At 40.4% G+C, this 27921-nt stretch overlaps 2 protein-coding genes across 3 annotated transcripts in view; both read right to left on the bottom strand.

Moving 5' to 3' along the window:
• The window catches only part of atp9b (ATPase phospholipid transporting 9B), a 37306-nt gene extending 20859 nt beyond the window's left edge, over positions 1-16447 (bottom strand). For both annotated transcript variants that reach the window (XM_070921343.1, XM_070921342.1), the window contains exons 1-9: positions 16368-16447; positions 12002-12175; positions 8856-9006; positions 7658-7771; positions 6935-7043; positions 6163-6221; positions 5230-5281; positions 3068-3162; positions 1329-1409 (exon numbers count right to left, since the gene is read on the bottom strand). In XM_070921343.1, coding sequence (XP_070777444.1) covers positions 1329-1409; positions 3068-3162; positions 5230-5281; positions 6163-6221; positions 6935-7043; positions 7658-7771; positions 8856-9006; positions 12002-12175; positions 16368-16447 — 915 coding nt within the window. The remainder of the gene's footprint in view (positions 1-1328; positions 1410-3067; positions 3163-5229; positions 5282-6162; positions 6222-6934; positions 7044-7657; positions 7772-8855; positions 9007-12001; positions 12176-16367) is intronic.
• Positions 16448-17866: 1419 nt separating this feature from the next.
• sall3b (spalt-like transcription factor 3b) lies at positions 17867-27106 on the bottom strand. Its single transcript, XM_070921738.1, has 4 exons — positions 27025-27106; positions 19812-22793; positions 19330-19667; positions 17867-18295 (listed from the first exon to the last, which is right to left on the bottom strand). The coding sequence occupies exons 1-4, from the start codon at positions 27104-27106 to the stop codon at positions 17903-17905; spliced, it is 3795 nt and encodes a 1264-aa protein (XP_070777839.1). The 3' UTR covers positions 17867-17902.
• Positions 27107-27921: the final 815 nt, after the last annotated feature.

Raw genomic sequence — 27921 nt, 5'->3', positions numbered from 1 at the left:
AGTGTGGCCCTGGAGCAGACAGGAAAAACAAAATCAAGACTATGGAGCCTTGAATTTAGCTTTTAGACAGGGAAAGACAATTGATGCATTTAAACAAGATATTTTTTTTTTCTTTCACTTTTTCACTGAATACAATTCCAATACATTAATTAATTAAAAGAGCAAGATAGAAAAATGTATTCTACATATTCAGCTGTGTATAAATACTGTGGTGGTTTTGGTTGTACTTTATTATTTTATTCACTTGTTTTGGGCAAAACACGTTTTCTAGGCCCTGAAAATAAAGATTTCAACAGAACAGAGAAGAGGAACATGAGCTCAGTGGAGTGTATACAGCCTGACCAGAATGGCCGGGCTCTGCTGTGCCATTAATTTTCACAAGCACCTGACATGGTTGTGCAGACTGTAGCAATACAGTAGTCCCTTTATCAATACTTTCACTAGATTTGGCATGGCAATAGAGGCTCCTTTTAAAAACAGTATAGAGAGTGCACGTAGATGAGATTTCAGTGATAAATAAGCCCCTGGAGAGCCTCTTGTTTCACGCTCCCCCTGTTCTACCCCTCTCTCTTAAATAAAGACGAAAGGCTTGAGTCAGGAGTGCAGAGTCAAGGCTCCAGTTTCGGCTCAAATTGCCTGTCTGATATGATAATTATGATACCTAAGCACCCACATCCTGTCAATCCACTCAAAAATGGGAAGAAGTGCATGAAAAATAAATGGCAGGTTGCAGAATGCTTGACCGCTCTGACATTGGCATCATAACTGCAGAGGGTCTCAATAAAGAGCACAGACACAAAGCCACCATATCCGTCTCAAGGAGAAAAAAAGGAAAAAAGAAACCCTCATAAATAGGTAAGTTCATTTGCTACGGATCTGTGGGAACCCATTTTTTTCCCATCCTGCTCAGACTAAAAGCACACGCTATGCAAAGGAAGGCCGCGGAGGATGAATGAGCGGAGGAAGTGCTCGCTCACTAAGCCTGGTGTGTGGCCAAGAGTGAAGACGGGCCACAAAGCCTCCCTTTGTACTGGAGCTCTCCTCTCTGTGGGGGCTGCGCTAATCTGCTATTAATAAAAAAAAAAAAAAAAAAAATCACTGAGCAACAAGCAAGACGGGATGGATGGAGCTGGAGCTGCGAGAACCTGCCTGTGATGTAAGAGTCATGCCTGCTGGAGATAACAACAGGCCCGGATGGGCCACAAGCTCTCATTGTCGCCGCTTGTCAACACATTGCAGTGATACACATCTTCTATGTCAATCCTGTTTCTATAGAATAAACCTGCATGTGTTTCACAGCTTATAAATATGTCAACGAGATACTGTACCCTTGTGAAGTTCCCCTCGAAACTGTGGATGTCCAGCTGAGGCCTCTGGGCGTAGACGTATGCGCTGATGGAGAAGAGGTCCTGAGACGAGGAGACAATAAAAGGTTTAAGTGTAAATAAATTAATATAATTTTAATACTTATTTAACTGAATTACCAATAATAATACTGTTTTTTTTCTTGTAGTCTTTGTCTTTGTCTTATGATCTTTTCAACTTTTAGTATGCTTTTATGTTTACAGTCTATACATTTATGCTTGTTCTAATGTATCAATCATTTAAAATCACTTTAGATGAGTGTCAAGCAAATTCCTATAATGATAAAAATGTACTTTACATGAAAATTCAGTTGTCATGGAGAAAATTGAGACTTTTCTGGAAAAAGCTGGTAAGTGGACCATGAGTTTTTGTGTTCTGTCAAAAGATATAAATGTAAACTACAATGCATTTCCTCAATTTTTCTTCATTCTCCAAGATTTTTCTAAATTCTGGTGCTTAACGGGCCTGTACCCTCTTGTTTTCAAATAAATCTTGTTATTATTGGATGTAACAGAACAGAAATGACTCATATGTGGAAGCAGTTTAAATGTTAATAAAAAAGAAAATGATAAACAATGAACCTTAAAAGTCCTCAATCCCCTGTTTCTGTCATCATCATCCCAACAGGTAAGACTGCAGCCTTTGGCTTGTCAGGCACTTAACACCAGCCTTTTTTGCCTCAAGTCGAACAAAATTGATTGTAAATATTAAATTATTCAGGCAGGCAGGCAGGCAGGCAGCCTCTGCAGCGGCCAGGCGGCCCTCAGTCATGCTCAGATAGTGTTCTCCCGGTGAGAACATGGGCAGAGCGGTTAAAGAGGAGCAGGGAAGATTATTTTACTCAACCCCCAATGGGGAGTAGTGTTGCTCCAGCATTTTACAGAAGACGGCTCAGAGACTCGGAGGAATCTTGATGCCTTCAGCGATGTCAATGTGGCTGCTGAAAATATGCCGTGTGTTCAAACAAACTGGATTTATTTAGTGATTGAGAGCAGACTCAGGGGAATAACTACACTCAAGCCTGGATTAAGTCAGTACTCAAATTGTTGGTGGTTTTATCATTTATCTGATCTTAGACATATCTTATTTTAGTACAGTACAGTATGACCGGGTCCATTATTATTCACAAAGAGCAGACTTTGACTGATAATCTGAGGTAATCTGAGGTAATGTCGCCCTTGTGTGCTCACTTTTTACCATTAACATCCATTTCTGCAAGAGAACAATCACACAAGAGGATCAAACTGATCCGTCTTGACTCCTCACAAAAGGAGAGTTTCTCAAATACTCAGAATAAATCCTCCCAAATTGAAGGATAACATTGAAACAAGGTTGAATAGTGGCTAAAGTGAAGACAACTCTTGCTATCTTCACGTCTCTTGAAACCCAATATGGATGCCACAGCTCAATCATCAAATGACTTGCTGAAACTTTAATTCTCTGATCACATTAAGTGGCAACAAAACAAACCCCCATCAACTCAACTTAAATCGTAAGTGTTGAGTATCGCCTCAAGTTAAAAGGAAGCATGCCGTCAGGTTCAGATTGTTCCTGCTGTCTGTCATCAGTGATTAGGTTTCCATCACGGCCAGACAACTTCATTTGATGAGTAATGCTTTTAGTGATAACAGAACACTCATTCACTTCTTCACAATCGGTTTGTCTGTTACCAGAGATTCACTGCATCGTAATGTATCCATACCCCCACTGCTGGAAGTCGCTGTGTGCAGCCAACAGCAACCTTCAATTTCCAGTCTGTTTCTCCGTCCAGCTGATCAGTTCTGATGAAACAGGAACCTGAGAAAAAGGACACAAATGCTATCAAGACTGTAGTGTTGTGTCTGTCACCTTGGTTTACACAGCTGTCTCGCACTGAAGGTGAGGTCTTATTGTCACCATAGAGTGAGCGGTGCGTTTATGTAGCTATGCTATGGATATGTTTCTTTCCAAAATACACACATACTGCACATTACTGTACATCCATGTCATTTGGCAAATAAATAAAATCTGAGTCTTAAGCAAATACCTCAGGTGTATCCAAGGGTAGCCACTTGAATCACATGCTTCCCTTAAATTTCCCCTTAGATTAATGTATTGTACCCAGATACAGTTTTTCCACAACATGCTCAGGGTCGTTATATTGTTTATCTACATGTTTCAATGTTTGACTGAAACTATATCACATTCATAAACTAAAAATATTTAAAGTGAGCTTATGTAACTTTTGCTGAACAGAAACAACTTTGGCAGGATACAATTACAGGATAAATGTAAATGCTAAAACGTAGCCTAAGTCATTAAGTCAGTGAACTGACTCTTCAATGCTAGTAACACAGTAATATCCATCTTAAGTTTGCTAACATTAGCCACTATGAGCTAACTGGTCATACCAGACCAAGTAAGGCTGCAGCAGCAAAACCCCTGAGTGCACTGAACTGATGAAGAGTGCTTGTGAATTCAACTTTTCATTTCAAAGAGGAACACTATTTCATTTCCTCTTTTTAAACGTTGCGTAGTCACACTTTAAATCTAAGGCAAAGGTTTTTAGTCTGCATCACAATTTCACACATGATTTTGTATGATTTTATACATAATTCAATGAAAATCAGCAATAAATATTTGCATTTTTTGAGGTTTTGAAGGAAGTTTTGAGGGTTTAAACAATGTTCAGCTAACAAACGTGAGACTGTTTTGATGAATTTGGAGTTTGCGTTGTTGAAGAGGTTAAATATATCATATAATGGTTAAATGTCACACATTCTTGTGAGAGGTTGTATATTAAGATTCAAGATTACTTTATTTGTCCCTAGGGAAATTTGTCTTGGACATAAAGGCTGCCACATAAAAAACAAAACAAAAAAAACATACAATTACATGCAGTAACGAAATGCACAGACAAGTGCAGACGTAAGTGCAAAAAAACACATAGCATGTAAAAACGATGTTACTGTAATAAACTGGCACATGTACAAGTGTATCAACAACAGCACAGTAACATTACAGCCTGTAGCACAACCCAGAGCATCTGCGACCGCTGTGGACACCGCACGGTCCGATAAACGTTGAGCAGTCGTGACCTGTATTGATCGGAGGTAATATTACATATGAAACTGATGGATGAGAGCAACTATTTGACAGAGAGGGTAAAGGGCAGCTATAAACCGTCCCTGGAGGGTTAACTATGATGGAAAACATTAACACAGGGAGGATGATTCATGCTTTCCTTCTGCTGCAATGGCACTTCAGCTGCTCACATAACATCACTGAGATGTGTGTGTGTGTGTGAGAGAGAGCATGTGAAAGACAAAGTACATGAGGCCGTATGTGTGAAAGATAAAGATGTGTTTATGTATGTATGTGTGTGTGTGTGTGTGTTAGAGGCATAAAGACATCAACAACTCCCTGCCAAGAATATTGGCACATCAAAGATTGATGGAAATGATGTCTTCAGAACATTTCCTCCCTATACCTCTTAGAAAGGAGCCAGGATCTGACGCAGCTCATTGATTAATTGGAATTTGCATCATCAGTCACTAGAAGAATGTGACATAAATCATATGAATCACTTGCTGCCTTGATCGGAGGATGTCAAGGGACTGGAAGTGGAGGGAAAAGTCACATTTCTCACCCAAATGATCTTGACACAGTTCGTTAAAGTGCTGCAGGGCACACAAAGTTCAACTGAAAGGCATTCTGTCTGTTTTATCGTATTTTTTTTTGCATTACTATTCCATCTATTGCAATTATTTCTTAATGTTTGTCAAGATATTTTTCTCCATTTTAAAACCTTAATCAGTCCAGGAGGAGTTTTGCTGAGCGTGATTACATCCAGATTCACATTGATAAAGTTACACCAACACTCACCATTTTTCTCTGATGTTCTCAGGAATATCATGTCTGCAGGAATCCTTTGATTCTACAAAAAGAAAAAAGAAAATGGCAGTGTGTTATTGAGCACTGTGGCAAAAGCCCCTTGAATCTTCCTGAATAATTAAACAAGGTCAATACCTTGACCAGAGGGTGAAGGAGAAACAGATTTGTTCAGTCTTTCTAACACTCAGTAATGGAAGTTTTAACTTTCTAACAGCAGCAGCTAGATTTCATGTTGGCTGAACTGAAACCCAAGATCACATGCTTAACAGGTGTGTGTGAGTTTTATAGTATCAAAAGTGCATTATCAGTTTCACAAAGCAAAACTCTGATTAACACTGTACCTTCACATGCAGTTAAGGTATTCTGTCTACTTTAAAGTGGCTGGTCATCTATTCAAAATCCCCCGAAAACCCCCTTTTCCTTCTTTTGGATGTGGGGAGAACATGTAGTCATGCATAAAATCACTGATTTGAATCAAGATTTTAGTAAAATGATAATGAAAACCTTCGCAAAAATGCAAAAATTAGGCAAACAGGCAAATGCTGTTAAAATTAACTAAAACCTGAGAAGCAAGTGAGGCACTGCGGTAGTAATTCTTCAGTGACAAGTTTCTATATTACCCCCATTAACTTCTTTTGTGCCGAGTTACTCAAATTAGAATGGGTTCGTGTAGTCACAGCACACTTTAATACCAGTAATGCAGAGAGGCGTTAAAAGCAGAACCTAATTCTTATGTACTAAAACACACGGCTTTAGAAAATGTAGGTGATATATTCTAAATTGCTTACTTCCTAATTAATAAACTGATGCTGGCAAGTAAACAGCCATCAGCACATACTAGGCAGTAACATTTGTTGCAGAAAACTGCCCAAAACTGATCCTTTCAAAATCCTCGCATATCTACAGGAAACGCTAAAGCTTTACCTTATCAACGATGATCAGGTCCCCAACTTGTATGTCTGAACTCTTCACTTGAACTTTACCTACAGTAAAAGACAGGTTCAATGAAAATGTGACAAAAGACAAAAGGCAGCAAAGTAACTTCACATTAAAATGAGACTCTTCATTTTCAAGATACGCTGTGAATTTTTAAATAGCTATGAAATGGTATAGATTTCTGGCCCTTGAAAATGACGCTGACTCTTAAAACCACAACCCACTTTTTGCTATTGCTCTTCTCCTTCTCCCTCACCTTCTAACAGATTGATTACCTCCAGCATGATAATGTGATACCCTTCTGTTTTCATCTCTGGTCTGAGGAATAGACAAAAACAATGGGCACATAGGGTCACTCTCAATTATATTGCCTCAATATCCGCTACGACCCTTCTTCTTCTTCTGTGCTCACAAGCACACAAAACTGGGTACATGCACATGAGCACATGGAGAGTGTGAAAGCGACATCCTCAGCGATGGTCACAGATACCACACAGGGGGATTTTACCGCACATTCAACAAAGGGACAGATCTTAGATCATACAGTCTTGAGAAACTGAGAGCAAAAAAAAAAAAAAATCGATGCAATTACAGCAAGAAGAATGACTTCTGTTACAAGTGTAGATCCAGTGGAGTGCCGTCTCTTAATTACATGGGGAGAGCTTCACTGTACGCTGGAATATCCGTTATCATAATGTCAGCAAACAGTTACAGGCATGAGGAGGAGTGCGGACAGATTTCTGTCAGTCCTCTCACTGACCTCGCACTGTGAGCTTGCTGTAGAGTTGAGAGTTCATCTCTTTGTCCCGTTGGTACCGTCGCACTTCATCCACAGCTTCTCGCACCATTGTAACGGCTAACACAAAACCCTGAAAGACAAAAGGAGTAAAACAGATTAATCACACCATGATCGTTCACAAAGTTTCATTAATACCAGAATCCATTAATGTACCATACAAAGTTTACTGTTACACATAGGAAAGGTTCATGTCTCGCTTTATTAACCGTTAATAAAAATTAGATTAGATTGAGTTTATTCTCAGATGGGGTCACAACAACACAAATGGCCAGAAACTGTAATTCAATTTAAACTGTCTCCATGGGATAAAAAGATGACTCTAAAGTCTTAAGTGCATTAATATGTAGATGATCTATTGGCATTAATTCTGGAACTGACCATATCAATTTCTCTGAACCCTCGATAATGTCTTCAAATGACTTGGTTTGCCTGACCAAAAGTCCAAAACCCAAAGATATTCAATTTAGATAAGATATATTAAAAAAAAAAGACAAAAGCAGCAAATCCTCACATTTGAATAGCTGGAAAAAAAATAGGACTTAAAATACTTTTGAAATTCATTTTCTGACAATCAAATAATCGTAATCAACTAATCATTTCAGCTTTTGTTTTAAATAAACGACACATACAAATACATGGCGGACAGACCAAAATATTTTTCAGTAAAAACTGGAGTGCATTTACCAGAGGTGCCCAGTACGTGTACAAATATCCGATTTTCAGCGATGGCACAAACTGGGAACAGGCCACCACCAGAAAGTAGAGATTGAGGAAGAACTTGAACTGCTGGTAGAGAACCTGAGAGGGGAGCAGAAGACAAGGATTCAGCGAGGTGAGTGAACATGTCAGCGAGGTGAGTCAAAGACGGCGACAGCTGCCAAAGAAGACAAAGAGGATGCGGCGACAACAAAGCAGGCGGGATGGGTTACTGTACATGTTCCAAGGTGGAATGAGATACATGTTGATGCTGTTAACTTTACATTAACCTAATGGAAACTCTGACACTTCTGTTTCAAATGGCATTCAGGGTACAGATTTCAGGTGGAACGGTAACTTGGTACGATGCCGATTGGTGCAGACGCTTCGCAGAATAAACATACAACACAAGAGAAACAGGACTGGAAACCACAATAATGAATGAATGAAGGAAAACCTTCTTAAATCACACATACCAAAGAGCCACCTGTGACTTACTGAGGCCTCTGTGCTAATGGGCGATCCATCAACAGGGATCCCCTTACTATTCTATTCATCTAAGGTCAAATTTTGAATAATGTTTGCAATAATGAGAGTCTAGCATCTAGTCACAGATTATCACAGACAATGGGATCAATGGACAATGCGCTACAGTTAATGAACCCCCTGACCTTTAGGGAAAATGCACACTGCTAAACTCAATTTGTGTGTATTTAATAATTCAAAGTGGAGTGAGAAAAACAGAGCCGTTTTGTTCACCATCGCTGAGAATATCTACGTCTCTAATAGACAGTTGACATTTTATGGCCTGGGCCGAAGGCAGCCCTCTTAATCATGGCACCATTTGGTTTTTTAATAAGTAAATCTAATGGAGCTCTAATGTCCCCTACAGTGTAAACCCTTAACTTAATGGCAGAACAGTTAACAATTAGACCCGTTGCATGCTACTGTGCTTTACATACTGTTAATCTGTGAAAAGATCAGCATATTTCAACAGGAAGGATGAACTGCCACTGTGGGGGATATAAAAGTTAATGACAGTGGGAACATTGACTCAAAAAAGCCATAACTTCTGTGTTTGGAACAGAGATCAGAGCATGAAATGTGAATTCTTCTGTTACATAAGGACAGACGGTTATCTTAACAGAGGCTATAGGTCTTTGCTGTTCTCTGAAATCCAACTCACCCCAGGCACAAAGGTGAAGATGTTGTACTTCTGGTTTTTGATGGCGTTTTTGGGGTACTTCTCTTCACATTTCTCCGGGCACCCAAGCCAAACCGTCCTGGCCTTCAGCTCCTTCTTCCTCCGACATATATGGGCCAGACAGTCACAGCAGCTGAGAGGGGAAGACATGATATGATCCAGTGTAAACACACAGCACTAAACACTAAATGCATAGCAATTAATTTCATTATCAAAGAAAACTCTGACAAATTCCCATTATAATTTCCTCAAGCCTACATTACGTCCTTAAATTAAATCACATAAGATGAAGAAAAGCAGCACCAACAATTAAACTACAACTGGGAAATATCTTTGCCATTTTTGCTTGAAAATTGACTTAAATGATTAAATCGATTATCAAAATACGTTGCAGATTAAATTTGTGCCGATCGACTAATCCTTTAATTTAAGGCAAAGGCTGATAACGATGTGAGAATTAAGTATGGAAGAGGAAGTACACAGCACAAATGACAGGCCTAAAGCAATAAAATGTGTTTATTTGAAATTATAATAAAAAAGGAAGATGCAGGTAAATCCAAACCTTTTCAACTTCTACCGGCTTTCACTGAAAGATATAAGTAGATCGCTTGAAACTGGTTTTCAGACTCTTCACCACAATTCACAGTAAAAAAAAGTCTTCTAACTAGGAGGACAGCTCAGAATAGAGCAACTGATTATCTAACACATCAGCCAGAGTCAATTGAAGTCAAAAATTTGATTTTGCAGCTAATTATACTTAATCCTACCCTAGATTTTTGCATTTCTTCAGGTGTGTTTCATCTGATTTGTAACATTCATGCCAATAAATTCCCGGATTTCTGTAATTAAAAAAAGGAAATAATGACCCCTTACTACAGGCCAAGACTTCACAATTCAATAACCTCAATTCTCATTAATTTTCTCAGCTGTTAAATCAATTGTGGCTCCGCAGCTGTGCCCTGCTGCATCCTACAGTACTGATGTTATTTATATCCCTGGTCTTGTCAGTGTTAATTAGATCTTCGAGGCTTCTTTTGACACAATTTTATAAAAGAAGTCCTTTGCTTCTACCATTTTGAATGACATGAAAAGGTTAGTATCTCCCCAGGAGGGAATTCCCTTGCTATGGGAGTCGGACACTTTTAGAGCCGAATAACAACCAGACACGCTGTATGTGTGCAGACAAACGTACTGTATGGCAGAATATGATACGCATTCGTCCTTGTTAGTTTTGCCTCATGTCGACTCTTTCTAACACGCAAAGACCAGTCCTTTCATATGTACCGATGTTATTATTGTGATATTATCAAAGTCCTAAGAAGAGATTAGAGAGAAGAGAAGGATTGTAGATTGACATTTACTTTTTAAAAAGTATTTGACTTTCTATCAACCTGCTAATGACTACATTGGGGCTTATCTAGCATATCTGATATCAAATGCAAACAGAGGTGTAGTGTGGGGGTAAATTACAATGAGAGCAGCTTGATGTGAGCATGACCTAAACTGGCACCTGGGGGGGAAAAGCGGGGAGAGTGTCAGTGTATACCGTCATGCTGATCGACTTGGCTTTTCCACTTTTTAAGCAAGTTGGCAAAACATAAAACTAAATAAATCAACTTTGGTAAAAAGTCTTGTTTGTATTGGCCTCGATGTTCTCTGTCTCTGTGCACTCTGAGTCCAGTTTCATAAGAGCGATTATTTGAGCAAATGAATGCTATTCAAATAATATGCCATTTGAACAGTCAGGGCTTATTCAGTGTGAATTATTTGTGTTTTATAATCCCACACTAAGCACACATAAAATTACTGGAAAGCATCAAACTGGTCAGCTGTGAAAAATCCGATTTGTTCATTAGTGGGGGGGATGGGGAGGGGCGATCAATATGCAGCTTCAACTGGAGATGCACCACTAACAACAAAACGACACTAAAAACACAGAATATTCCGTGAAATTCCTTCATCAGTAAATGAAGTGCTGCACAAACATTTGTTTGTAAATGTTACACTTTATTGTTCTGGCATAAACAAACACTCTTCTATTAGCCAGAAAGGAGCATCTTTAGAGGGCACAACCTGTCAAATTAATCATTAGCTGGATAAACCGCACCGTTCTGTTTGACCTGAAAATCTTTTTGGACTGATGGTGCGCATCGAGGAACTCGACCAAAAACATGCCCTTATCCTCTCTTTGCACTTCATGCACAACTACCGGAGCGTTTGAAATCCAAACTGATCATCACGAGCATACTTACTGACATTATACACTACACATACATTTACAGAATGACAAAATACTGACAACTTTCAGAGTGGTTAAAAGGTCCAAATGGAAGTACAATAACTCTAATCTACAGATAGAAAATGACGTGCAGTGCAGTAAAGGAATTTATTTAGGTTTAACAGCAGTACATATCCATGTATTTCTCTTTCTGTCTTTGACAAGGGGTGGGCAATATGGCCAAAATCTTCTATCACGGCATATGTAATTTTATATCACAGTAACAGTATCACAACACAGTAATGTACAGTTCTGTAAATTCTATTAAGAAATGGTTTAAAATAACCATACTATACTTCATACTCTGTATTTATTATTTCACTCTCCTCCTTCACGTTTTCTTGTCACTCTCTTCTTCTGCAGCCGTTGGCAAACCAGCTTAGAGGTGCATTACTACCTACAACTGTCGCTCTCACGTCACGCGACACTGTGGTAAGCCAAATCACGCTGCTGGATCCGCAAGATCATGTAAGAATCCAGCCCTGATTTGCTACATAGCCTGCCCCGAATATGTAGCAGAGACGGTAATGGATAGCTCCCCGGTGGTGGTTTTGCCAAATCTCTACTGGTATATATCATCAACCCCCATCTTTGACTATGATGAACCGATACCCTGTGCCCATGTTTAGAGATCTGTTTCAGAATAATAGCAAGAAAATGTAATTAAAATCTAAGTTCATTTTGTTTTTGTTGTTTAGAAATGGTTTGAGAAACGTTTCTCCTGAAAGGGGAAAGGTCCCGCTACATGTAACTAGAATGTGATCTGTTCATCATTTCTTCACCATCCACAGAAGACCAAGTCATTAAGAAAAAACATACAAACAACAATAATGCAATGGTGTAAAAATACCTGCCACAGAGGACTTTCCACCCTCCCAGGAGGAACCAGCCGAGGCCTCTCTGTCTCTGATTGACTCTGGCCCGGGGCAGCGTCTGGTAGTCGCTCTCATCATTCTCAAAGCCTTCCTCCGACATCATCAGAGGCATCTCATCCAGGTTAGAGGGCTCATCTTCTGTGGAGTATCTGTGAGGACAGAGTACAGTAAAACAAAGGATCTGAACATGGAATTGCGACAGAATGTGTTAATTTCAGATGTCACAATATACACATAAAAAAAAACTAAATCACGATGATTTTATATTTGAAATGTATTGAACGAGAATTATACACTCTGCACTTCTGAAAAATGACTCTACTCCTATTAAGATAAGCTCCTCTTTTAATCCACATGCATGCTGAATTATACATGATCTACATACTGTACAGGCAGTGTACCCAACGATGGACATTGTGTCAAGATTCAAGACAGAGTGAATGAAGCCCCAGATGTGCTAAATCTAGCAAAAGACTGAAGAAAAGCCAAGGTTAAAGCTAGTTAGAATAGTTGGCTCAGTTCCTCTATCACTAAGTACTGTAGAGTACGTCTCCTATTCACATTATAAAGAAACACTGGAAACTCTCTTGAGAAGCACGTAATGTCTTATTCATGAGGCCCCTCTAAAGAATCAAGAGAGGCTGTAGCTTAACAGGAAAAACCTACACGGGCTCACAATACTGGCTTAGTCACCATCAACTGACAACACAGAGAAGGAATTCATACGTTACACTGCACAACTATGAAAAAACTTAAAGGAGAAGATGTAAATCATATACAGAGACGAGAAACCTGTTTATGTCTCACATCAAAACAAACTGGTCATAGACATCAAAACCACAACAAACTTTAAATGAAAAAGAAAAATGCACCTAAAACTCAGTAAAGACAGTAAAGTTTTCAGTCCTCTATTGAAACACAGCTAAAAGAGAGTTATGAGTTTTGGGTGCCAAAGGGGATATCAGGTTTACTATAAGAGCTTCTCTCTTGGTTACAATAAAGGAATTGTAATTCTGCTGGCATGTAGTGGAGTTTATGCTATTCTTTTTCTGCTTAAAAATCACACTGATCCAGACACTAATACGTCAACATTCATATCTGATATATTTCAATAAAGAATATTAAAAAGACCTTCAGAACCAAAATACTGGTGCCACATCTGTCTACAAAGCCTGACCTACTTCCATTACCAGCAACCACTTGTTGAATGAAAAACCCACTCCAACATACAGGAAGAACATAGCAGGCTAATGACTTTCTAATCATACCACATTTTATACCTAGGCAAATCACTCTTGCTGTTGTAAAGCCTGGCGAGGGTCTGAGAAGGTGGTACCTGCAGGTGTTGAGACTCGCCGAGTATTTGCTGATGAATGTTTTAGTGTTTTCTGCACACAGGGTGTGAATATGAAAAAAACAAGGACTGATGATAAAAATAACACCCTGGTTTTAAATGTACAAATTCTTCTGCGAGAGCTGATTCACAACATAGCAAATGAAGTATAATTAATTGAACAACAGAGGTGTACATAGGCGTAGATTTTGCACTGACATGAGTGAACATATTACCGAGGTGTGAATACTGCGTTTCTCACCATTATTTGTGGCAGGGAGATTTAACACCCAACACTTAAAAGCCGACTGCAAAACATCACTGCATTCACAAGCTAAACTGTGATTTTAATTTAATAAAATGCTTGATTTCATTCAACTGCATGCAAATGCACATTTATGGAAAGGTTTCAATCAGACTGCACTTTAAACTTCATTTCCAGACTTCTAAAAGGAAAACAAAAAACAATATTTTTGGGTGACGGCAGATCTGTTGGGTAGGCGAGGCCAAAAAAAATCTAAATTTTGAAAACTCTGGAATATAAGAAGCCTGAATGGTCAAATGTCTTGTATTTACATGGACATGTGAACGAGCATAAAACTAGCATCAGAGGGATTATGCGCTTAAGATCCACCTTCCATACTAGTTCTCACTGATACGGCCCTCCAGGGCTGCTCGTCATGCCAAAGCAAAACAAGCTGGTGCAGCATGACTTTCTGTTCCTGCAACTTTTCAGTTTAAGAACCAGAAAGATACTGATACTCTAATTAAGATCACTTTCAGTCCTGAAACAACTTGTTATCTATCTTTGCACCATGTTGGCCTGTGTGGAGTTCAGTGTAGAGTTTCAGTGTGTCACCACATCATGTGATATAGCCCGAAATATGCAACAAGTTTCGCCCCAGTTAAACCAAACCCTAATGACTTTTAAAACAATTTCAGACAGCATGCATTGCTTAATCTGCAGTGCTACATAAAACACAGATCCCTGCTGTATGACTATTATATTTATAGACTTTATCTTGTGTAGTAACTACTATACATTCATTTATAGAAATGTGGTTCCATACCTCTTAATCTCCACCCACATCTCCAACATTGTCAGCAATTCAAACAGTGAAATGAATAATGAAGTGAAACAAAATGGCAATTCAGTCTGATTATCTCACAATATCCCAATATCACAAGTCCAAAACAAAGTTTATTCTAGACTCTGAAAAAAAAGTTTTAACAAAATCCTGCCAGTTGTTGTCAAATTATTATTTCCTCCACTGTTGTCTGAATGACAGTAGATCAAAGTTCGTTATAAGTTCGTTACAGTTTGTATGTAGGTGAAATATTTTGCATTGCTCAGAACAAACTAGCAAATATTTACAGGGAATAAACCTACTTTTGTATATCTGATATATGGCACAAATAAAATCCTTGGGTGGCGAGATGATTTAATTCTAAATCTGGAACATTAAATCCCCCATCTGATTTAGGAAGCTGTCTATGAAACCTTCCGTTCCAATCCTATCAATTTAACTGGCCCAAATAAATATATCAACCGTGGTAGAATATGCTGTACGGTCAAGAATAAAACTGAAAACAATGAAAGTCATGCAACTCTGAGTGTATGGATTCCTGCTGTGGGAGGGTGCGAGTTTGCTGGGAATGAGAGGATCAAGTGATTCACTTTCTGAAACATAAATTACACACACAACACAACATACACGCATAAAATCATGGGCACTGGGCAGGCCTCAAGACAGATGAAAGGTAAGCTGAAAAGTTTGCAAAGAAAAGAAAAGATCTACACTGTACCTACATATGGGAGGAGAGTCTCCACAACAAGTGGAAGCATTTAAACAGACAGGGACTGTAGACTAAAAGGATTACACAAATTGGATAATCATAAGTGTTGTTAGGTAGAGCAAACATCAAGTGAATTTTGAATTGTTGGATTTGGATCCAAACCTGCAAATCAACTCTTGATGCTTTGGCCTCAGCAGCCACTGTGCTTGAGGAAATGTATGAATCACCAGCAACCATCAACTTTTCGTAATTGTTGTGCTTTTGTGCTTTGTTTACACACTGCTGGGACTTGTCAACAAGGTACATTAATAGCCACAGTCTTTCTTGCTAACTCCCACATCTGATTACATAATAATTCAACTCTAAATACAGAGGAAACGTGGGCTGGTTTGTAAAAAGGTTTGCTGGCATCGTTGCCAACAACTGCTTCCTGTGTCGGTGGAGAAGCTTTAACAATTAACTGTCACATGACTTTGTATTACTGAGAGAAGAGACAGGAGTACACAGTGACAGAGGTGCTTCCCTTATAATCTAAATTAAAATGTGAGGTGGATAAACATCACAACTCAAGAGGAGGGGCTTACATGCAAAGCCAATTGCGGTAGATACATTTGAGATGGGCTACCAATTAACCACATTCACTTATACTATGTAAACAGTCAGTAACAACCTACTACTTGGTCTAAAAGTACCTGGTCATGCGACTAGTTCACTTCCTGTCCATTCCTGACCCTGATTAGCTCATCCTCGTCCAGTCTGAAAAATGAACAAGCTGGTGAATGATGACTACAGCATGCAACAACACTTTTATAACATGTGACGAACTTAACACAGATGAATTATCATGTGACTTTAAGTTAAACGTCAGAGGGGACGGAGCAGTGCAGTAGTCAACATATATCTGTCACTAACGCATGCTAACGCACACTAAGAGGTTATAGAGTTTGTAGTATTGGACAAGTAAAGGCACATTAAACATTAGACGGGTTTTTAGCTTTATATGTGAGGGTGTGAGCAAACCGAGCAGCTGTCAAAGGGGAAAATGCGAAGAAGCTGTCAGCAGTAGTGCTAGCAACACAAGCTAACAGCCACGACCCGCACACAGACACGGACCCCGGGAGCAAGCGAGGCAGCGAAATATAAACATTTTAGGCAAACGGTTGTTTCTTCAGTACGCGACCGAAGACACGGCCCAGCTAGCCCCTCCATACCTTGAAAGTCTGGCTGAGTTGTAATATGGGATTCTCTTCGAGTTCTTCCGCACCGGATTTAACGGGATGCTGTCAGCCATCTTGGCTGGGCAGGACACCTCCTGACGTCACGTTGAAAAAGCCTTTAGGATTTATGGTGCATTCACTTGCTGTGCAAAAATATCGTAACTATAAGACTCGTGAACAAAGAAGACGTAACGCTACTGTGATACGAGGTTTAAGGTTAGACAGCACAGAGCCTGTATTTTCCATATTCTCTCCGTCATTCCGTCGCTTTAGGACAACGTAGGTTTTTAAAACCGTGCAAAATAAACATTTAATCTGTCTTCTTAGCAAAAGTAGCCCTGATTGAATGTAACAAAAGGGAGTTTGCGCTTTCCAAGAGACCCAAAGGCAGCATTAAGTTACCCGTTGCCGACATTCATCACGGTGTGTGGTCAAGCACAATGTAAAGTATATGGTAAAAATAACAATAAGTGTTGTATGGAGCTTTAATGAGAGTTTTGCACATGGTGTCAAGCATAGTAATACCAACTGTTGAAAACGGTTGAAAACTAATTTAGAGCAGATAGCCGCTAATAAAGACAGTGAGAGGCAGTTGAAAGCTCAAAAAAAAAAGCTGATGAGCAAACCTTTGAGTGGAGACTGTTTTTTCACATATAATTCAAATAGTTAATCTCTTCCTTAAACCCACCTATTTTCTTAGTTGAACAAAGTTGAACACTTTGTCTTACTTTGTTTTTCATTTAAGTACCAGATAATATTCTAGATAAATCAGCTCAACCAGTTTTTAATCAATGTGTCTCCCAAAACAAACAGCCAAGGAAATGTTAATGCAAATGCATTTTGCAAGTGCACATCTGTAAAGTTATACAGAAGTTTGCAGAAACATTGTGCTTACTTGCTTACATAATGCACAAGGCCAAGAGAGAGATAAAGTTTGCAAAAGTAGTTCTGGATCTACAGTATGCTGAACGTTTTTGTCTGATTTGATTTCTGTGAAATAACATAAAGACAAGTCAGCTCTTTCAGTGTTTAAACAGAGAGAGGTAGTGAATTGAACATACAGGCAGTTTGTTCTAGTTTTTATTCGGTCCAACTGTTGTTTAAGAATGACAATTTCTCACCATAACATTAACAATAGCTCATGGCAACTCGTAAGTGTGGGTATTTATGAGCATGTTTTGTGCTTTGCACCAGCTATCAGTACTGGGCAGCTGTCCGGAGGAGATAGCAGACTTTTTGCATTATTGATTTGAACATACGTCCCCTTCTTCAGAGCAGCCATTCGTCTAAGCACCGTAGGAATTCTCAGGTACAAGTTAAACAACTTATTTAATGTATAGAAAAAAAAACATTCACAAATGACAGCAAAGTAAAATAGCAAAATGTGAATACCCTACTATTCTCTGTCAATTGATAAAAAGTTCTTTTTTAAGTCTATATATAATACATAAGAACAAACAAGGTCTTTTACAAATATTTTAATGTCCATGATAGATTGCATAAGTATCAAGTCACCATTCAGATTTTTTTCAATTGATTCCAATTTCTTTGCTGTCATCAATCAGCATAGAAAAATGCCTATTATTTCCCAGGTCCATGCCTGCCTTGGTTCGACTGGTTATTGGACTTCCTGCGGTGCTCACTCGGTCCATGCCTGCAGTCAGAGGGTGAAGCTGAGAGATGCCTCTGTTCTGAATCACTGAGATCTCGTTGTTCTTCGTGGCCAGGCTGTTGGCGATAGCTGTCGCGTATCGGTTCCAAAATCCAGGGTCTACATTCATCGCTCGAGCTGCCAGGTCCTTCTGAAACATCTCTCCAAACTTCACAGCCTCTCCACCCAGCAGGGCCATGGGGTTCTCAACCGACAGCCGCCGGCCTCTCCGGGCTGGTGCGTTGTTCCACATGTGAGTTCCCATATGAACCTGAAAATGACATATAAAATATTAAATTTGGTGGATGCTTTTATTTGAAAAAGCAAAATGTTTAGCATGGACGGTCCCAGTAAATACCAAGCCAACTATACTATTGACCTAAACTCCCCCGTTCTATATACTGATGTATTGATACGCTTATTGAAAACATTTTTAAAGAGAATGTCAAAACATAATTTCATGTGTTTACAAGATTTAACAATACCAAAGGCTTTTGAATGCCAGTTTTGATTTAGAGCTGAAACAATTAGCTCAACGATTTATGGTTTAAGTGATTTGCCAAGCAAAAATTCCAAATATTTGCTGGTTCCAGCTTCTCAAATGTGAAGATTTGCAGCTTTTGTTTGTCTTTTATGATAGAAACTAAAATATCTTTGGGTTTCGGCCTGTTGGGTGTACAAAACAAGAAATTTGTCACCTTGGGCTTTGAGAAATTGTCATGGACATGCTTCACTATTTTCTGGCATTTTATAAACACAACAATGAATTGATTAATGGAGAAAATAATCAGCAGACTTGTCAATAAGGAAATAATTAATTAAGTAAGTTACAGCCCAAGTGGTCCATAGACTATAGACATGCAAAACAGAAGTCTTCATGGTCTCCCTCAGATTTATTTATTTTTTGGTGGAAAGGAAAACAACTAGAAACAGACATCATGGGACAGATGTGGTGCTAAACTATAAACAGAGCATTATAAATCATGCAAATTATGCAAGAGAACCTATGAATGGTTCGTTTCTCTACATTTGCAGGGAGGTTATGTTGTTGCCACGTATTCTGCCTTGCATTAAAATACTGAAGACACTATACAACACAACGCAGAGTTAGACCCACTACAGATGTAATTTTAAAATTGATAGATTATTCATTTGTTTATTTTAGCTGTAGCTGTGGAGGACGCTCCATCATCATGTGACAATATGTAATATTTCACAAAAGGGAGATATTTACTGCCAGATATGTCCACAAAGCTATCAGCTCGAATCCAGACAGCAAAACAGAGAAAAACATCCATTATCTACCTTCAGATTGCCTTTCGTGGTGAAAGCTCTGCCGCAGATGGAGCAGACAAATGGTTTCTCTCCGGTGTGTGTGCGCTCATGGATCTGTAGGGCGCTGGCTGACGAGAAGTTCTTCCCACAGGCGTTGCAGTTGTGCTGCTTCGGTGTTCGACGAGGAGGAGCAGGGCCGAGCAGGGAGGTCATTCCTGGGCTGCCCACTGATGCGTAAGCCGAGGGGATGTGGATGCTAAATGCTGGGTGCTGCCCTTCGGACATGTTGTTTGGTTGACTGTGACCGTTCACCTCCGTTTTTATAATGCCTGATGATGTGCTGGTAACCAGACTGGGGATGCTTTGACCTGCAGCTAAGATGAAAGTGCAGTAGCTTAAAATATAGCCTTATTCAAACTTTAAATAGATTATTTAGACATCCTAAAAAGAAATGTATTTGAACAACACATTGGACTTTAGTAGGCGAAATTAACACAACATTGAAAATGTACCTCTTTCTCTGCTCAGCTGGAATGACATACTATAAGCAGTTTCATCTTTCTCACATAGCTTGCTGGACTGTATTCCTCGCAGCTCTTGGGGCACTGCAGCTGCTGATGCAGAGGTAGGAGACTCAGATTGCTCTCTCTTCACTGAGGCTGCCAAAGCCTCTTGGGATTCTGGCCGGTTGTTGTTCGCTGCAGGTGATTTGATCGTCATGCCTTCTGAGTTGCTTTGAATAGGAGACGCCGATACACGGGGCGAACAGGAGGAGTCTGACACATTTGGGCTGTTTGCGCTGCAATTCTCCACCCTTTTCTCTGATAAAGAGCATTTAACATTGAATTGGCTGCTGTCATTAAAACCATTTGTTAGGAATTTTATACCAAAGGAGTGATTCAGGTTTACAGTAGAGTCAATCATCCTCATTTGGTTCTCCAGAGCAGCTATACTTGAAACAACGGCGGAGGACTTAGGAGGAGAATTACAATCAGAGATCAAGGGTTTAGATGGATCCTCCATATTTACCACCTCCTCTTCCTCTTCCTCATTATCGTCCTCCATTGAAATATCATCAATGAGGTCATTGCTATTGCTGCTGAGACTGTCAAAGTTCCTCTCATTGACCGAGATATCGCAGTCTACCTCCTGCAGCCCGTCCACCAGGGTCGAGTCTGGAATCTGCCCCACCATGTGCATTCGGATATGCTGCTGAAGGACAACAGCGTTGGTGAACTTCTTCTGGCAAATGGGACACGAGTGTTGCACCTGAACAGGAGGATTTTCTCTGTGAACACCAATGTGAGCCTTCAGGTTGCCTTTGGTGGTGAAAGCCCGGCCACACACTTTACATTTAAAGGGCCTCTCCCCGGTGTGAATGCGGTAGTGCATCTTTAGCGCGCTCTGACAGCTGAGGACGCGGTGACAGAGGACGCACTGGTTGGGGTCTATAATCTTTTTGTCAATGTTCTCCACCAGCTGCTGAAGCTTTGATGTTTCAGATGTTTGCATAGAGTCCAGGAAGCCACCGGTTGGGAATTTAGTTTCGTCTGAGTTGAGCGAGAGGGGTGGCGAGTTAGAGACGGGGGATGCTGAGGTGACAGGTTCAGGTGTGGTGGCCACAGATGGGATCGTAGTGCTGGTTGCCTCCGTTACTGGGTTGGCTCTCAGTCTCAGGGAGCAGTTTTGGGGCAGGTGTACCCCCTCTATTTTCAGTATATTGGATGCTTCTGTCTCACGGTTAGACTGCGGAGACTCTGAAACAGGAGAGAAATGAGCCTCACTGCCTCTGTGGTTAGGTGACAAAGATACACATTCAAAAGGAGCTGGCTGGTAGGGAGATTTAACGGATGGTGTTACACTTACAGGGTCATTTGAGCCTCCGATACTGGTAATAGTGGAGGAAAGCGGAAGACCCATAGTGGCTGGCAGAGTTGCTACAACAGGTTTGCTATCCAGCCATGAGGAGACAGGTTTTTCTGGAGGGATGGTCATACCATAGGGAATCCCAGAAGTTGTTGGCACATTGTCTAGATATTCTGGCACCGGGTAGGGGTTCATTTGAACATGAGGATACTTCTCTTTATGCCTCTGGAAGTGCACCTTTAAGTTCCCTTTTGTGGAAAAGCGATTGCCGCAGATGTTGCATTTGAAGGGCCGCTCTCCTGTATGGGAGCGCAGGTGGATCTGCAGAGCGCTGTCACTGCCAAACACTTTGGCACAGAACCTGCATTTATGCTTGAAGAAGGGCTCCTCTGGGCTGGGCTTCGTTTCGAACAAGGACACGTTAGGCAGTTTCCCTTTCCTGTGCTTCATCAGGGCTGCAAGAGGGTCAAGTGCATTAGCTGTGGCGGCGATGCTAGCCAAGGGATTGGGGAAAATGACGGTGCTGGGGGGGCTCTGAGGTAGAAATGGCAGGCTGGAGGGTGAGCTGAGGAGGCCGCTCTGCCCCAGGGAGAGTGGGCTGGAGGAGCTCGGCGTCTGAGTGCAGCTAATGCTGCCCGTGTGTGCGCTTGTGTAAGGAGGCAACAACGTGGAGATGCTGCTGCTGCAGCTGGAGAAAGATGGAGTTGAATTTTCTGAGGAAGCTGAGGTACATGTTACATCTCTAAAGGTGGACTGCCCGCATACAGTTTGTGAGGGGAGACTTTGTGACATTTCAAGCACAGAAGACAAAGAAACAGCAGCCTGTCCGTTGATGTTTGAGGGCATCGTTCCTGACAGTGGCAGGATGGGAGGAGGGATGATGCCTTGAGAAGGGAAAGGGTTAGGTGCCAGAGACAGAGACCTGGAGACTGGGTTTAACGCTGCCTGTGTTGGTTGTCTGTTCATGATGGCGACCTGGCTGCAGATCTGCTCAATGAGCTGCAGCTGGTGGACCTGTTGTTGCTGCAGAGCCAGCAGGTGCTCCAGGATCACCGGGATGGCTGCTGAGGCTACCTTCCCTCCAGTACCGCTGCTGTTGATCCCCTGGGAGAACTGGGCCACAGCCACCCTGGTGCTGTGAAGGATCTCCAGCGTCACGTTTGTACTCGGCATGCTGTAGCTGCCAGCAGCTGACATCTGGGGGGAAGTGGACTCAGCTGAATCTGGAGGCTGAGGGCTGGAGGTTGTGGTGTATTTGTCCTGTGGGAAATGCTCAAGCTCCATGGCTTCATCCCGCTCCCCGCCTTCCTCTAAATTATCCAGACTGTCGTTGTCATTCACCAGCGTGTCTCCCAGCTCAAAGCCAGCGTCAGTGGACTGTGCTGCAGACAAGTCACTGGACGCCACACTAGGAACCGGAGAGGGTCCGATAGGAGATTCCTCAGGAATTGGCATCCCCTCATTGTCCTTCACTATCAGCACCAAGGGATCCTCAGTGCAGACTTTCTGATGCTCACTCAGTTCAGTCCAAGTGAAGAACTCGGCGCAGCATTTGTCACAGATGTGTGTTTCCTCACTGCTGTGGCAGCCAGCCTTGGTCTCCTCTCTCTCCATGCCCTCCACGATGCCTGAAAGCATGGGGGAAAAAAAGACTGATTGAGAATGCAGAATTGATCATTTATTGTGCTGATATTTCACCAGAGGGACAAATGTTCCCTCATCACATTGTAAATAATCCCCACACACACACACACACACACGAGGGGTCCATCTTTCCGAACTCTCCAAATGTTGTGTGGTCAAGCATTGTTCAAACCCACTGAACTTAAAATTCCACAAGAGATCCCAAAGTGTCCAAAGACAGCAAACACGTCAGGCTGAATTACAAGGAAGTGTTTATAAAATGATGCAAAACACATCTGAAACAGCTCATTTGTTGTATAAGAAAACGGCTGTGATTTCTATATTTCATCCAATACAAATACAGTATATATATATATATGTAACATTATAATATGAGGCGACTTCCCAAGTTTTAACTATTTTGTTTTTCTCTATTTATATTTGAAATTAGATTATAGAAATAAAGTTTTGTATAGTTTTCTAAACTATTTAAAAAGCTGTTAAGTTCAGTTGATTAATTTTCTATTTTGTGATACCACTTTCAATCTTAAAATTCATATTCAACAGATAATGAAATCACTCTCAAGTGTTGACAAAAGGTTTTAAACTCACACACCCTGTTTTCAGATGTTAATAATCTTTCCGAAAAAAATCAATAAAGTTCAATGAAGTTATCTGACCTTTCAATTGTGCATTCAGACAGATAATGAAATCCAATACAGTATATTGATTTTCTTGTGCATTCATACAATTCAGTAATGTGTCTCATCTTTATTCAAAGAATTGTGCGCTTACCACATTTTGTTAAAAAAGATTACAACATTTTAACTGAGCAGAAATCCTGAAGTTCATTCAGATAATGTGAAGTCAGCTGACAATCACTGATTTAACTGTAAAACACTTCCCTGTGATCGAGGTGTGTTTTTACGCAGTAAATCGCAGCCACTTGATACTCCAAGCAGTTTGAAACACGTGTTATAAATTGATTATTATTGCCATTACTGATCATGCTCAGACTCTGATCAACTTAATTGTGTTTCCCCATTTCCAGGAAGGCATCAACAACACCACACAATCCATCGTGTATTAATCTTAATGAAACAACTCAATCTATAATATCACAGCTTCAATAGAAAGTGTAATGTTTCTATTACAGTAAATATCTAAATGATATGTGCAAGGTTTTAAATGTAATTATGCTCTAAATTTAAAGCAAAATGAGACCCAGAATATGCTGATGTGAAAAGGACATAACATATGGATTTGTTGCTCTTATTTCTAACTTGTGTGGCATCAAATGATTACGTTTGGTTATATCTGTAAAAACAACCTGTGTACAACACTTATCACACGTCTAACACATTTCAATAAGACTCTTTTTTTCCTTCTGTTTGACATCACAGTTTCATTTCGTCGTCTTTCAGTAGCTGATATGTGACGTTTCTTGAGAAAAGATTTTACACTTTAGAGTCACTGTTGCATCTGTTCAGGCTTTGCACCATTAGGAAACAGACAGCAATACCAGATGGAAAGATTTGGGGAAATCAATAGTAAATGATCGTTACATACACTTGCGCTTCTCTGCACCAATTTAAGAATAACAATTTAAAAAGGACCAAAAGTAGAAAGGTGGATATTATGACGTTTAGGTACGACGATGCAATTAAATATATTTTTTTAATTCAACATTTTTGTTTGCAGTATGACCATAATTTACTTATTTTATGAAAAATAATTTTATTTCTGCCACATAATCATGAACCATAAAATAAGACACTAAAGATGTGTGTGTGTGTGTGTGTGTGTGTGTGTGTGTGTGTGTGCGACAAATGTGCTGCACCTTTGTTCTTAAAGTAAATCAGTGGACATAAAGCTATTTAAACGTGCGTGTGTTTGTGCTGAATTTAACATGCATGTGTGTGTGTGTGTGTGTGTGTGTGTGTGTGTGTGTGTGTGTAGGTTGTGTGTATGTGTTTCCAAGTGTAGTCAATGCACTCCAATTATCACTATGTTTCACCACCTGAAAGAGTCCCAGTGTGCCCCAGATAAACACAGAGTGAGACGTCTGGTGTACAATTATACCAACAAATCCTCACGCAAACACACATTGCAACCTCTGTATTAATGAGCAATACGTTTGTTAATACATCACAGGCTTTATCTTCCAGCTGTCTCACATCTGAGATAATAAAAACTGATTTTAAACTTTTATCTTTCAGTTTAGAAAAGACGAGTGTGACCACAGCAGAGTGAGTAAAATCTATTTAAAAGTCAAACTCGTCAGTAAATAATCAGAGACGCTGGCTCACCAAGTGGGTGGTCTGAAGATCACCAAGGCGATTCAGCAAACACAGGCGCGAAAACACTTTCACTGTTTTAGCTCAGGACTTTGTCTGCGCTTTGTAAGATTCACTTCCAGAAAAAACAAAGAAAACATCAGTTTTGATTTAAAGCTCTGAACATATTTCCAAATATAATAACACTGATAGAAATTTGTTTTAAAATGTCACCCGCACTCAATCCATAATGTTAGGAGCAGAAAACAGATTTATGTTTCTTGCTGTGTAGTTTGGCGATGAGAGGGAAAAAAATAAAAACCCATGAAGCTACAGCTGAAAAGCAAACAGACTCTCAGGCCAGCGTTAATGCCTCTTTGCCTCTCTGTGTGACCTCTGGGCCGCAAAGGTCAACGGTTCAGATGTACTAATTGTATTATGATCCAGACATGGAGCACTTGCCCCTTGCAGGGTGAGGCTGACAAAGGTTAAGTCAGCAGGCTCAATCAAAGCCCATCTCAGAGTGGCGGAGCCCCCCGCCTGGCTGCAGGGCGGTGGGAGGGCCTCCGCCACACTCGACACCTTTTCACAGCCACAAATAATAATAAAGTGACAAGTAACTTTACTGAAAAACATGGAACAAGAACTGTGATGGTGATGATGTGAATTAATGCGTGAAATTGTCTTGGTCTTTTGCAGGCCTTTTGCTTTTGAGAGGCTTGTGCCATAAATGATCAAAAAAGTCGATATTGATATAAATAAATACATATATGTGAAATGAATCATATTACATTAGATTCATTTAGATTTATGAACCAGTCAGTTAAAGCCTGGTACGATGTAAACACATTTTCTCAGAGATCTTGCACCAAATTTATGGAGTGCAGGCCAAATTCTGTTTAAAATTCAGTCAATTTTGGTTAAACACACATCCAATAGTTAAACGGTGAATTTATTGGTGTTGATATGAGTTAGCGCTCAGCTGTTAGTGTTGATTAAAAGGTTCAAATAACATCCGGGATTTCCTGCACGTGCATTAGGACAAAATTAAATTGTTTAATTAAATATTAAAATATTAGAAATGATGTTAGGCATCTGGTGTACCATAACACAGGCTGGCAATGTGCTGACGAGGTGAGATCTAGTTACAAATAATGTGTACAGGGCTGATCATTTTAACAATCATTTCATACACTCCCAGCAAACGTTAAGATTAAGAAAAACTGGATGTTAAGATCCATTTAATCTCATTTCATTTGTTTTTCATATTATTTATGAAACAATTTGTATTGAAAATATAAGACTTGTTAATTAAGCAAAATACAGGAGTCCCCATGTAAGTAAATACACTACACTACTACACGATTTCGTTAAGGCCACGTTTTCATTTCAGATTACTTTGGTTTCTAATCTCATTAAAATGTGAAACTTTCAATAGTTGACAGGAAGGCCTCGAGCCAAAACACAGAATAACCTCAAACACAATCTGCAGAAACGATCCCTCCTCGTCTGGTGGCTCTTTGCATCCTGGAGGTGTAGTTCACTACAGGCCCTGTTTCTGCTTATCGCCTTCAAACTCTTCAGCATTAATGAAAATGAAGTTTTCGGTAAAACATTAAAAACTGAACATTAAAATGTGCACCATTAAATTCTCTTCTCGCGACCAGATCACACAGTTTCTTTGACTTGTTTTAAGACTTTTTAAGGTTTAATTTGGCAGACTCCAAACTGAAGAGTAAATAATGTTAAAATGTAAAAAATAAAAGTCAATCGAAATAGAGCTTTTAGATATTTTTAGACGTAAAGACACCCTCATTGTTAACGGTGTCATATTCCTGTACTTTAACATGCTCTTCCGATATAAAACCCTTTAAAGGAAGCTGACAGGGGCTCTTGGTGGTCTGTTAGCGCAGCTGAAGTAAACCCGGTAAAAGTGGTTTAAAGCCTCCGGGACACGTACCATGTCTGCAGAGGAGTCCGGTCTGTGTCGCTCCGTCCTCGGACTTGTGGTGCTGCGGCTTGCTTTGCTTGCGGCGGGACATGTTGATCTCTGTCTGCGACTCGCGGCTGCCTTCCGCCGACTCATCTACGAGCAGCGACTGGGACCCTTCGGAGGGAGCGGGGTCGGTGAAATAAGCGAACGGTGGCTGGTGTTGATGCCCGTGTGCAGATTGCGCATGTCAGTGTAATTGTGATGGAGGAAGGATAATGCTTTTACGACTCTTGCTGCCCTTCGGTGGGTGATTGGCTGCGGTCCAGCCAACTCACGCTAGATATGGAAATGAGGGATGGGGTTTAATAATAATTAGTTCACTTCCTGTCCGGTGCGCGGCTGCTTTTACGCACAACTCCGAGCAGCTCCGACATGGTTTAGTCCGAGCTGAACTCCTGTGAGCGTCTCATGCGTTTTTGTTCAGTCTTGGGTTTAACTTTGTGGACAAATGCTGCATCTCGGTTTTGTCCGTTTGGGTTTAAGATTGACTTGTTTCCTCGCCGAGCTCTTGGATGAGTTTGTGTCAAAAGAGACGCTCCAGTTTGAGCTGACTTGTCGGGCTGTGGATGGATGGATGTCCCGGTTGAATCTGTCGCCTCTCACACGCTTGAGACAGCAGAGCAACACTAGCAGGAGCAGTTATATTTCCACATGAGGACAGGCTGGATGCTCAGCCTCCTAAAATTGCGTAAAGTCCAGAATCGACGCGTTACAAGAGGACGTTTTTGCGTAAAACGTGAAATGTCTCGCAGACCACATATAGGCGGATTAAATACGCGCGTAAAGTCAAACTTTTTGCGTCCAAATCTCGCTCAGGTCGCGGAGAGGTCCGATCTCAAACTGGTGTCTGTCGGAAGTGAGACT

This window comes from Enoplosus armatus, chromosome 16 (assembly GCF_043641665.1).
Source record: "Enoplosus armatus isolate fEnoArm2 chromosome 16, fEnoArm2.hap1, whole genome shotgun sequence".
NCBI classification, from domain to species: Eukaryota; Metazoa; Chordata; class Actinopteri; order Centrarchiformes; family Enoplosidae; genus Enoplosus; species Enoplosus armatus.
This window is presented reverse-complemented; position numbering and strand designations above follow the sequence as displayed.